The following is a 13,951-nucleotide window of genomic DNA, read 5'->3' on the forward strand; positions in this document are numbered from 1 at the left end:
GAGTATCAGAGGAAGAACGGAGCTGGCGAGACGGGGTATAGATATGGAGGAGTTCAGAAAGATACTTGGCGCCAGATCCGTTGACTGCAGAAAAGGTCAGAGTGGATAGCTTATAGTCTATTCGATCAGAAACAGGCAACCAGTGGAGAGGCTGAAGGAGAGGAGAAACATGGTCAAATTTAGAAGCTCTGCAAATGAGTCTGGCAGCGTTATTCTGAATTCGTTGGAGTCTAACAGATATTTGGGAAGGCCGGCCAAAAGAGAGTTGCAGTAATCCAATCTTGACGAGAACCAGAGAGCATACAAGTGTCTTGGTTGCATCGGTTGAGAGATAGTGGCGGTTAGAGCTGATTCTACGCAGTTCCAAATAGGCAACTTTACAGATATTCGAAATGTGCTGTTGGAAGGAAAGAGACTGGTCTAGGATTACGCCAAGACTGCGAACAGAAGGAGAAAGTGAAATAGGTGTGCTATTGATCAGAACAGAGTCAGGAAAGGAAGGATGTTGACGAAACTTCTTTGGACAGGTTATCATAAACTCAGTCTTATCATCATTTAGTTGCAGCTTGTTGAGTCATCCAGTCCTTCAGGCCAGCAATGCAGTCCTGTGTTCGAGTCACCAGTGCATCAAATTTAGCTATGGAAGCCGACTGATAAAGTTGTGTGTCATCAGCAAAGCTCTCAAGCGACATCGCATGATGACTGATGACATCCGACACAGGAGCCGCATACAGCACGAAAAGAACAGGACCTAGGACGGACCCCTGTGGGATACCATATTTTAAGGCAGATACTCTAGAGTATCTACCATTTACACACACTTTCTGTGTACGATCTGACAGGTAAGACGTGATCCATGCTAGTGCAGTGTCACGAATACCAAAGGAAGTTTTAAGTCTGTTCAAGAGGATAGAGTGGTCGATAGTGTCAAAAGCTGCTGACAAATCTAAGAGAGCGAGAACAGATATCTTATCCTCATAAAATCCCGAAAGCAAATCATTCACTATTCTAAGAAGGGCCGTTTCGCAACTATGACCACGTCTATAAGCTGACTGGTGGGAATTAAGTTAACCATTTTGTTCCAGATGAGCTAAGAGCTGAGACAATATCTTTTCTAGCAGTTTTGATAAAAATGACAGATTAGAGACAGGTCAATAATTTTTCAAACATTATGATCCAAAGATGGTTTCTTGATGAGTGGACGTACAACAGCAGATTTGAAGCTTTCAGGGAAACAACCAGACAGTAAGGAAGAATTGATGACATGAGTAATATGTGGCAGTAGAACATCAATACATTCAACCAACAAAGAAGACGGGACAGGGTCAAGCTCACAGGATTTCGGACAAGCGCTCAGACACACTTTCTTCACAAAATCTTCAGTAACTGGTTGGAAACAATGTAAAACAGGACCACTGTACACGCGTTCTTTAACGGGTGAAGAAGGAGACACAACAGAGTCAAGCTTCTCACGAATGCACGCTATTTTGCCGTTGAAGAAATCAGAAAACTTTTGATGGAGTTCCTGCACCGAAAATGTTGTAGGGAGAGGAGTGTTTCATTTTACCTAGTAGATTGTTCGTAGCGTTGAAAAGCTGTTTGGCTGTGGTGCATGCAAGGATTTTAGAAGAGTAGAACTTTGACTTTGCCCTGTCAACAATGTTTGTTACACTATTCCTGGCTGTCTGAAAAATGTCCCTACTGACGGTCAAACTAGTGGCACGCCAGTGCCTGTCAGCTAGCCTCAAAAGGTCTGAGAATCAACGAATCAGATGCAGTATGACCTATCGGTCGATCCTGATGATGGTAACTGGGTCAAAATCCAGGCTGCATACTCAGTGCCTAATCAAAAATATGATGCAAAGCAAATCAGTTTTGTATTTCATTTGATAGGCGGAATATTGTATTAGGTAATGGATAACACAGAAATTGGGTGTACTAACTGAAGCTAGCCTGACACAGGAAACATAGTCCGCTTACATGGCAAAATTACTTGCATTTGTTTTCCAGTACAGAGGAAATTATGAACTTGCCTGTAAATCTATGTAAACAGATTTATGTATATCAAAAACATTAAGCACAAAGATGTTTGACAATTTGGTGATCATTTTTTATTACTTATAACATTTATGCTTTCCTGATATACAAGATATACAAATCACTCATTTCTAAAGACACTTGCAGACTTGAGAGACAGGTGGCTTGTGTGTGTGTGTGTGTGAGAGAGAGAGACAGAGACAAGAGACAGATGGGTTGTGGGGAGGAAAAATGGTGATTGTGTGTTCACGTGTTGTGAACGGAGTTCCATTATTTTTGGTCACAGCAGTTCTTTCTTTCTTCTTGTGTGTGAAATAGGAGGAGTTTGTATTATACTCCATGTTTGGTGTTTACATATACTTACCATGTCAAACTGATGCAAACTAGGCCTATGGTTTGCTCTGTTTGGCCAAATTTCGCGCGGCTAACAGTGAAAAGACGCCCCTCTTAGTCTGGCCCGCTCTTAGCCAATCAAACGCCTCTAACAGCTATAAGCGCTGAATCATGAAATCAGGAGTTTCCTACTGAGAGAGGGGTCACCACTTTGCTGTGTTTTTAAAACTCATTTAGTTTTCGTTTTATAGTTTATTCTGTGACTGATTTAAATCACACTGAAAATATTTTCGTTTTTTTATGGAGCCATAAACGTCTTCCTAGTAAATATCCATAACAACCAAAATATGGGGTAGATGTGTTTCATCCATTACATGCATTCTGTTTTGCTTGCTTTGCTTGCCTGTATTATGCTGCCAACAAAGTTTATGTAGCAGGTTGTATAATGCTGTTCTGCCAAAATATTAATTCCTACCTGTATATACTGTTGCATGTGATTGAGGCAGCACAACAGCTGATAAAGAAAATCGTGGAGAACATTTTTCTGGTGAATTTTATTAGAAAAAAATTACAAATCTTTTTTCCAAGTCTTCTACAAAGTGCACAATTTCAGCATGTTTCTGCTTGTGTTCATGTAAGTGTTGTTATGTTGTATACCAAACAGAAACTATTAGGAGGTTCACTTTGGAAAAAAAGAACATACTGCACAATACACACTTCGTATTTAAAAAAAAAAGAGAAAAAGCAGCACGGATACACACACACACTGACACGGATAGAGAGTAAGATTAGTATGTAAACAATGATTAAAGTCAAGAGTCACTTTGGACAGCATTTATTCACAGACTGCACTGTTGACTGGGCTACATTGTTCAAGTTGACCCCTGACAGACACACACACATAATTAACTGACGAGGCACTGCTGTCACAATGCGTAAGAGACAATAGTAGAAAAAAAATGGAGCAGAGAGAGAAACTATACACTAATTTCCATCTTTCACAGTCACTTAATATCATACAATAAAACTGCATTTCTGATTGGAAAATCATGCCAAATCAAAATTTTAAAGAATTGTACAATATAAGAATGTGATAAAATAGCAGCTGAAATGCAAAATAAGAATCAATATTCAATTAAGCTATTTGGATTGAGGAAATGTAAGAATCTTGGAAATTACATGTGCTTGCAAGAGCACACATGTATGTGGTTATTGTGTGTGTGGATGTGGGGGTGGGTGAGAAAAAATGCTGAAGAATAATTCACGCCTTCAAATCTTTAAGATTTGCTCAGCAGCATATGATTTTGATTTATGTTTTTACAAAAAAAGAGCACTATACCTTAATATCTGTATTAGTTACATGAAATATGTAACGTTTTCATGTGCCCCAATGAGGTTTCCTGAAATAAATATGTTTTGTCTTGTCTTGTCTTGACAAAGAAAAAGTGGCCCCTGAACTGTTTCAAATAAAGCATCAAAAGTACTCCTGAAATAAGAAATACTATGTGCATGCTCTATATCTGGCATTTCTGCAGAACATGTGAACACATTTCTCTGTGTAGCTGTGATTCACAAACAGTAACAAAAGTTGAATTTAACAGTGACAAAAGCTGAATTTAAAATTCAAATGCTGATAAAAGAATAAAATAACAAAGGGAAGGAAAAACACCATAGGATCTGTCTGCATAATGCGCCTTCCTGTACTCCTCTATTTTCTTCATCCAGCCTTTGACTCCTGTCACAGTAGGGCAGGGTTTTAAAAAGAAAAAAAACAACATGATTCTTAATTTCTGGTTTTCAGAATGCTACGTCAATTTTCCTTGCTGCATTACTTATTTTTATTCAGAAGCAGATTTAATGATGTGTCAAAATGGAAACAGCAATTATTCCCTAAATTAAGCATGTGAAGTAAATCTAATGAACTTTGATGATATAGCTCTATAGAAAAAAAATCAATAACACTGGGGGTGGGTGAGTGTTGAACATTTGTCCCATGGGTCTGTTAAGCATGGTACAAGTTCTGGCAACACCTTGTTGATCAGGAATGGAGATTTCCCTAGTCTCCAAGACCAACATACATGCTTGCCTACAGTGCATTCACTGCCTTCATGTGTACGCAAAGGTCAAGCATACCTGTTGAAAAGATTACAAAATTTATTTACCATTCTATGGGTCAAAGAAACAAGAACAAGATAGGCATGGTCCACCTCAGAAAGTAGAGCATGTCTGCATAAAAGGTGAAGTAAAAATTGTCACACAACTAACAGCTCATTCGTAGAAAGCTCTCTCAAAGAAATGGGAGGACTGTGCATTGTGTGCTTGGGGATGTGGGGGTGGAGGTATCCATTAACTGTGGAAGTTATCAAAATTTATATGTGCGCAATTTGTCAGAAAAGAGAGACTGTCTCACCATAGAACTGTCTGAGCAAAGAGAGGATCACTTCATATCATTCAATGACAAACAACTGATGTGTGTCTTCAGTCCAAAATGCAGTAAATTTTCATGATCAAAGGAATAGTGAATTCATGTTTTTGTCTGTGTGTGTGTGTTTGCTTCTTGATAGAAATATACAATTCATTAATCATTAAAATAGAAAGCACCCTTCTCCTGCCTTTCCATTGAATATTATCTAAATCATCGCAGCTTAATTGATAAAGGCTCCAACCCAAGTTTTTAGAAGCTCAAGCACAAGCAGTCAAGATGACTGATACAAATATATTTCTACAATGGACTTTCACAACTGCCAGATTGACATCTGGTGTACTTCTTGTTTCTAGAAGAGAAAAAAAAAGTTACTGGTTCCTGTCAATCTGCTGAAACAAGAGCCACAGGTTATTAGAAGAGGAAGAAAGACTGAGATCACCATCATCACAACTAAGGGTAGTGTATATATATCACACAGAGCAGAGTACAATACAGACGAAAGTCTCAGGGAAGTGAAGAGTGCTAGATCTTTGGTGACTACAACTACTTCAGCCTAAAGTTGATGGTGCGAGAAGCAAGCTATGTGAAAGAAGTGCCATGATCATTCAACATAAAATGTACATCAGCTACAACTAGGAAGTGAACTAGTCTATCTAGACCTAACACTAAACACAGACCGAGCCATTATCTGAACAGGGGGACTTGTCAGCACAGTAGTTTTGAAAACATGCCTTTGTTCTGGACTTCACACTGTTTCCTTAAAAAAGAAACAAGAAAAAAAGAAAGAAAAAAAATAGTAGACAGACCCGAGAGTAAGCTTTTCTCACCACTCTTCTCCCACCACATCCTTTCCATTTTCTCTTGACAAACCTCAAACTAATCACACACATACGCACACGCACTGGGTTAGGTTTTGATTTGGTTCTTTAAAAAACCAGAGAACATTCACAATTGGTGTTTCTCTGAGGACAGACACTGAAACAAACCCCCTTTTTAAAGTTCTAGTCACAGCATTGCCTGCCGCTGTAACTCACCGAACTTAAATCCATCCAAGTAATGCATAAAATAGTTTTCATTGAAAAAAAAATTCACAGAGCACTGTAATTCCTTTTCCACAGTTACTTTCATAAGACTCCCCCCCCCACCCCCCCTCTATTAAGAAATATATACAGAAAACAGAATTAGCCAATAAATCAGTAAAAACTGATGTAAATAGATTTCTTATTGAAAGAAAAAAAAACCCAAAATTTGAGCATGACATGAAGGACAATGTGCACTGCTGTGTGCATGTGCTTTGTGCAGGGGAGCATCTAAATTCAGGTACAGACAGGGTACAATCAGCTGATAAGGCACACATCTTTTCTACCGGAAGCAAGCAGTACCTTACTGGCCCCAAATTACAGGAATAAAGTATCTAATGCTATGTATTAACTTTTAATATGTTCATCCCCCCAAAAAAAAAGAACTAATTCATTATCTTAAGTTATGTATTAGCCTTAAATTTAATGTGTTATCAAAAAATAAAAAGTTTCTCTTTCACAGAAATATTGAAAACATTTGCATCTCTCAACTCCGGGAAACTAAAACCTTGGGACAGAATATTTCTTGAGCCAAACAACTGATGCACAAAGTTAACCAAAAGGAAACCCTTTCCAAAATGATCGTGCATGCAGTCAATGAACAATTCAAAAATTGGATGCTACAGCAGCCAAAACTTGGTTAAGAATGTTTTGTGATTTCCACTGTACAAGGGACACAGTGTGCACATTCTGGAGTGACCTGAAAAAAAAAAGAATAGAAAAAAAAGGAAACAAACAAAAAACTGAAAAATCCCTTATTATAACAACACAAAAGTCCTGAGAACAGAATTTAATGACACAGATGTGTTGCCCACAACCATAGCAAAACAAGCAGAACACAAAGATGATTAGCTGGTGCATTATATAACAGATGATAATCTTGCGTTACGTAGCACAATTTAGGTATTTTCTGCCATATATACTGAAACAAATTTCAAAATGTCTATTCCCACAAAGTGATCAAATAAAAATGTAATCACTTTGGCAGGCTTCTTCAAAACCAGACCTTCTCAAACATCATTACTTGCAGTATCATCAACTCTCTGTCCCTGACATGATTTCAAGGTGACATACAAATAGTGGTGGGCAACAGTTACCACTGGCTGTAAGCTATTACAGAGCAGTGTTGTATCTCATCACCAACTGTTATGCTCCAACCACTGTTGTTTAGCATTCTCTTCATCCAAGGAAAACTGAAAAGACTGTCCTCTTACCACTGTAAAACAATAAGGAAATCATGAACAATTCATTTTCAGCTGACTTTCTCAGTGTATAAGACAGATAATTTAGGAGTCAAACTACAACTGAGAAACCGACCAAAGCCAAAACGAGACAACCACAAGAAGGAACAGAGCAGACATTATGGAAAACGAAAACGAGAATACAGATTTGCAAATAAAACTCTAAGGTCAAAATCATGAAGCTGTGTTATCATATAAAATGCACTAAAAATGTGTTAAAAAAAAAAAGATTTTAATAAAAGAGAAGAAAATGCTAATGTCTGTTTGATATTTCTGTTCTGCCCCAGGGTTATCACTGATCAAATCAGTTCCAGGGAAACAAAGTTGCTGCATATCACTGACATGCCCCACAGAAAATATAATCATGGATTATTTAGTTTTAAGAAATGAAAAGTCAAACTTTTTCTCAGTCATTTAACAATAATCAGTTTTTTTTATGCTATTAGAACAATGTTATGTATCAGCAACCATCATGCAAAATCTTATGCAAATATATCTATATTTGGGGACTTGCATATTTATTTGCATGATTTCATACATGCAGGTGGCAATGATGGTCTTTTTCTTCAGGCACACATGAATTATAACGATAAAACAAAAACGCTTGGACACGTTCCCCCCCAATCATAAATTGAGCTCATATCCAAAGTTTTAACCTATTCCCGTTTCCCCACAATTTGCTGGTTTGGACACTTGATACCAAAAGCAGCCATTGCTCTGCAGAAAACAAAAAAGAGACACCAAAAACTGACAAGGCTGGCTAAAAACAAGTCTAAGATGGAGCTGATAGGTGACAAGTACTGAACAGACTAGTAAAGGACAGTTTTGTTGTTTTTTCATCCTAAACTACACTGAAAAATGGACAACCAGAATACATGAATATCCTTAAACTTATACACTGGAAACAATAGTCAGGTCAATGCTTCCACACAGACAAAACAGCACCTACATATTTTGCCAACAAATGGATTCAACATGAAGTACTGTTTCAATGGTGAGAAAAAAAAGGCACATAATTGCAGCCACCGTTCTTTAATACTTCCCCATCAGCTCATATATTGGTAAATAAGAGGTACAGAGAAACACACAATGATGTCCTCAAAAAGGAAGCCCCAAGTCATTTGATGTTTAACATGTCTTTTTGCCTAATTCAGTTTCCACAAGTACAGGAGTCATAACCTAAAATGAAGTGTGTGTGTGTGTGTGTGTTTTCGTTGTTGGTTTTTCCCCCTAAGCAACTGATGCAGAATTGCTCTCACTATACTCTGAAGTGTCATCCCCCCGCATCCCCCCCCTCCTCCAATAAAATGTGATGGTCCGAGACAAAATACATCACACACACACACACACACACACACATAATCACTACACTGAGCACATACATCCAGCTTACTGCAGTCTTCTACACAAAATCGGCATTATCATTCCACATTGATTTGAAATTGAATTTCATTTTACACAAAATGATCATCACCAGTCCAAGCTGATTTTCATGTTCTGTAATTTCATGCATTCATCATTTCAATATTCTAGATTTTCACCAAGTGCATGAGGTCATAAATGGTAGTGTAAAATAGCGTTTTGACTTAAAAATTCTGAAAGGTCCCAGTACAGCCTACAAAAACTGCACAGCAATCTGCATTACAGACACCGCTTTGAAGATAATCAAAAGAATAGTTTTTTCTTCAGCCTTTACTAAACCTTGGCTTATACATGCACAAATCGAAGACAGAATGTGTGTTTCAGTGTGTGTGTGTGTGTGTGTGTGTGTGTGTGTGTGTGTGTGTGTGCGTGCGTGCGCGCGCACACACATGCAAGTGCAAAGCATATCTGCATGTTAGCATGGACATTTCAGTCTCTACTTACTGGAGAAGGTAGAAGCAACCATATCCTTCATTAACACTTGTACTTGAAAAGGAAAAAAAAAAGAAAGAGAGAGAGATATCTCACAAATATGTCCATGGCTATCACCAACTGTTATTGTGGCAAGAGCTTCACAATGGAAGACACAGTTACTAGGTAACAATCACAAACAGGATTATCCATTGGTGGTGTAAAAACACTGCCTGTAACTTTATCAGTCCTTCCCACCCCCCCTCTCACAAGTTAAAACACAGACTGTCAACATGAAAGAAACTGAGAGAGGAAGGGAGAGCCATTAACGGAAGAAACACTGTTTGACTGCACCTGAATATTTATAAAATAAATGTGGACTACACTTGAATATTTATCAAGTGAATGTGGACTAAGAGAGAAATGTATACAAAGAGAGACAGGGGGAGGATGAGGGAGGGGGGGCATGTAGAGAAGTTGGTAGGAGCAAGTAACCCTGAAGTAAACACTGTACACAAGATAAATAATAATTATCGGCTGAAAGAGCCAGGTTTTAACACTATTACAAGCATCTGCCGCACTATGATACAAGCACGTTGAGCAATGTCAACTACACGATACAACAAAATCCATACGTGCAAATACTGTTTTCTTCGCTCTGTTACACACAAAAGACTGGGAGGAAGATCTGCACAAATCTATATACACACCTCCCACGAGGAAAAAAAAAAAGAAGAAAATTACATGCACAATGAGAAGAATACCATCATTAAGAAAATCATAATTTCTATGACTACATATCTGCACTCACTACTCTGTTGGGTAATGCCCCAGTGAAACCATAGCCTGGTTATCTTTAACCCTCCTACAATTCAACTTACAGGCATCCGAATATTTGGGTGAAAACACAGTATATGTATAAGCAATGTTACTTCACAATGGGAAAGTGTGTTTGATGTGCTAGGTGGCTACCCAGTTTTGGACAGTGCCTACGCATGCTGGAAAAGTTCCCTGCTGACTGTAAGCAGTACCAACAAACCAAATGCACCTTTCACAGGGTGAAACAGCTATGCCCTGTTTTGTGTTTACACAATCATTACTGCAGCCTCCTTCAGAAGGTGACAGGACATTTCTAAAGGATAGATAAGGATATTGCTTTGTTTCTAATTTTTTCCGGACTAATCTTCCACCAGGAAAAATTATATCCCCCCCCCCCCTACCCTGGACTGATTATTTAATTTGGATAGTTGATTCTATCTGAACAAAGTACTTAGCCATGATAGATTATACCATAGCAGAATATTATGCACAGGCATATTATCATAAAATATGTTATCAATTACACATAGATTAAGTGTTACACTTGCAAACTATGGCAGGGTGGAATGACAGGTTTAGAACTTTTATCTCTAAAACTTTGTCTCGTACTCTTTTTCTTTCTCTTCCCCTGTTCATGAGTGGAAAAAGAACATTTCTCACATCTCTTCATAACAAAACAAACTGTAATTCTGTGTTTACTTTTCGATGACAGACAGACTGAGAACTGTAAGCACTAGCAATGTCACTGATAATTCAAACTGTGAACAAAAACACAGCAGATTGGATTGTATCATCAAAAAACAAATGCATGTGCTGGTGAATGGTTTGTGATCATGGTATCCCCCACAAACAGTGCTCGTGGTGTCTGTGCTTGTCTTTGCTTCCAATTAATTTATGTAACAAACAAACGAACTCTTTATCTTCCTACATCATTATCTAAAGTATTTGGTTTCTATACCATGACAGGGACATCTATCAACTTCTGCAAAAAAAATATGTTTAATTCTTTAACTTTAAACATCACTGTCCAAATTATTTGTTAGTTTCTAAACCATGAAATGGACATCTTTCTCAAAGTCAGTCAGAATCAGTATGTCAAGAACAGTCAGGGAAGCATCTTTACCAATCTGCAATGGTATATCTCAGGGTATGGCAGACATTCTACCTCTACATTCTATTATACTGTTTAAAAAGTTCTTTTGTACAAGCAACCAACATTTTGTTGACAGCTTTTTTTCTTTTTTTTTTAACGTCTTATCATTTTCATTACATGTCTTATGTACAAAATAAATCTCCATTAACATGTACTTTGATCAACACACAATACTTTCTCCTACTTCATATTGTTATTATGAAGAAACACAAACACACATATTAGTGTGTACACTGTTACACATAATACATGTAACAAAAAACAGGAAATATCCAAATCACATTTGCATACAGAACACAAATACTCCAGAATCTGAATCACATTTTCAAACTGCATAATCTTTATACATGACTGCACCTGTCAACACATTTATCCTTATCAAGGAAACTTTCTCAGAAGCGCCCAAACACTGAAACAGCACATTAAAAGCAAGAGTTTTTTTCACTCACAATTCTTATATTCTGCTTTAAGGTGAACACTTAATCAGACTGCACAACTTTACATCAAGAAGGCCAACATAGTGTATAACACTCTGTCACATGCATGGTTCAATTAAAAAAAAAAAATCAACCCCATACGAAATATTTTTCTTTTTTGCACACACATACACACACACATTTTCTCAAGCAATCACTGCGATTTAAAACCAATCACTATCAACAAGAGAAAAATAAAGAAGAGGGAAGACATTCACCAAAGCATGCAATCAACCAGAAACTAAGTCAAAGGAAATAATGCATGTTCCAAAGTAACGACAGTGACACTTGTATCACCTGCTTTCTATAACCCCCCCCCCCCCCCACTCCCCCGCAAAAAAATCAAATTTAAAAAAAATTAATGTCACAGGGAAACAAACATATACAGAGACAGATTATGAAAGAAAATCAAAGTGATCTGAAACACAACAGATGAACAACAAAAAAAAGAAGTAAAAATAAAAAAACAACTCATAAAACCACAATGAGCAACAACAAAAACAAACAAAAAACAAACCCACAAACCAACCACATAATATCAATCTGTTTATCTTTGGAGCTTACAACAGCCGCAAAACATATCAGAACCTTAATCATTCACTTAACTTGGAACAACAACAACAACAAATCACTATTAATAAATGGCCATCAACTAGAAGAGAGAAAGAGAGAGACAGAGAGAAGAAACCCTGACTGATGCCCAAGTTACTCACACCTCTGATGCAGCTGCGTTCATCAGAATAACATGTCTCCACCTCACCAACCCCTCCCGCTACCTTCCGACATAACACTGCATGCTGATTGTATGAACACACTATCACCACAGCCTATCATATCAGATCAAGAAAAAACGCAGGACCGAAAGCATTTTCAACACACAGAAAACATCCACGCACACTCACACAATGACAACTGACACAAAGTAGCAACAACAACAAAATCTATAAATCTGGCACAGGTCCCCAGCCTTCTCTTAAACATGCATATACTGAGTAAGTGAACGGATGGGAGAGTGAGGGAAAGAGAATGAGAAATATACATTTAAAACACATACTTTTAACAAAATGCTGACAGAAAAATCATTCAGAGCTCCCATTTAAGAGAGTGCATGGACAAGGAAATGCAGAAATAAAATAAAAAGAGAGATACAGAGTGAAAGAGACCAACAAAACAACAATAAAAAAAAAAAATCACACAACCTACAATGAACAACAATGCAGGTTTCCTTTTTCACAATACCCCCCCCCCCCCCCCCCCCCCCCCCCCCCCCCCCCCAACAGTACCTTCTCTTGCAGAAGTTGAGATTTTAAAAGATCCAAAGATTTCAACATCAATTTGTTTTGCAACATTTCAGAATTTCACAGCTTATTTTTCGATCTGCGTTCCTTGCTTTTTCCCTTCCTTGTTCTCCGGCAGACCTTTTTTTTTTCTGAAATTTCCATCAGAGCAAGAGAAACAATGACAGGAAAACAGAGCAAAATTCTCAACTTACCACTCTGTTAACCAAAATGAACGATTCCTTGGAACCACTTGCCACATTTTGTCTCTGTTTAATCAAAGCGTATTGATTCATGGAGAAAAAAAAAAAAGAAAAAAAAAAAATCTGTACCATCTGTACCGTCATTAATACCCACAAATTTCCAGAACATGATTTTAAATGTGAACATGGGGAAGAAGCATAACTGGCCGACTTCCATGATTAAAAAAAAACAAAACCTTTCCTAGAAAGAGAGAAGAATAAAAATCACAAAACACACATACAAACAATAAACTAAAACCATGTGTGTTGTTATCACGTGCCACACCACCATGACGAGGACGGCGCAGCACAAACACCCAGTACATTCAGGCACATGGAGGGAAGGGGAGAGCAGGCAGGCAGGCACAAAGGAGGGGGGTGGGCGGAGGGGGTTAGGGGACTTCCTCTTCACTGATGAACTGCACGTGGGTGAAGGGGAAGATCCCGCGTCGCCCGTTCACCTCCCCTTCCCACTGACCGTTGACGTTGGTTGCCAGCACTTTGACAATCTCTCCCGTCTAAAAAAAAACAACAACAACCCCAAAACAGAGTATTTTGACTGTTCATCGTTTCACTTTCTTAACAGAAAAAGACAGAGAGTGAAAGGGTTGAGAGGGAGAAAAAAAAAAAGAGCCTTTACCATAAAAACTTTAAAAAAGAGCCTTTACTATAAAAACTTTGTGATAAAAAACAAACATAAAACTGTAGGAGCAAAATGACAATATCACAGAACAGAAAGAACAACACAAAATAATATATAATAATTTTTGGATAAACAACAAACCTGTAATTTTCACAAGATACGGCATAAAAAAAAGGCAATGCTTCCTGACTTTGCAAAGTAATATTTATATTAAAAAAAAAGAAAAAAAAGTAAAATAAAATAATAAGAAAAGAAACAATCAATGGCTTTATCATGTTTCACTTCAGTTTTCCTGGAGATCTGGCCAGGAAAAGAGCAAATTATTTTCTCAAAACTACAAACCAGAAGTGGGTTTTTTTTGTTTTGTTTTGTTTTTCCAAGTATTTGTATTTC

At 37.7% G+C, this 13,951-nt stretch overlaps 1 protein-coding gene across 1 annotated transcript in view; it reads right to left on the bottom strand.

The window, feature by feature from the left end:
- Positions 1-3,189: 3,189 nt before the first annotated feature.
- Positions 3,190-13,951, bottom strand: part of LOC143301276 (adapter molecule Crk-like) — a 31,907-nt gene continuing 21,145 nt past the window's right edge. The window contains exon 8 of the mRNA XM_076615452.1: positions 3,190-13,433. Within this exon, the coding sequence (XP_076471567.1) occupies positions 13,308-13,433 (126 nt within the window). The 3' untranslated portion in view covers positions 3,190-13,307. The remainder of the gene's footprint in view (positions 13,434-13,951) is intronic.

This window comes from Babylonia areolata, chromosome 27, assembly GCF_041734735.1.
Source record: "Babylonia areolata isolate BAREFJ2019XMU chromosome 27, ASM4173473v1, whole genome shotgun sequence".
Classification (NCBI taxonomy): Eukaryota; Metazoa; Mollusca; class Gastropoda; order Neogastropoda; family Buccinidae; genus Babylonia; species Babylonia areolata.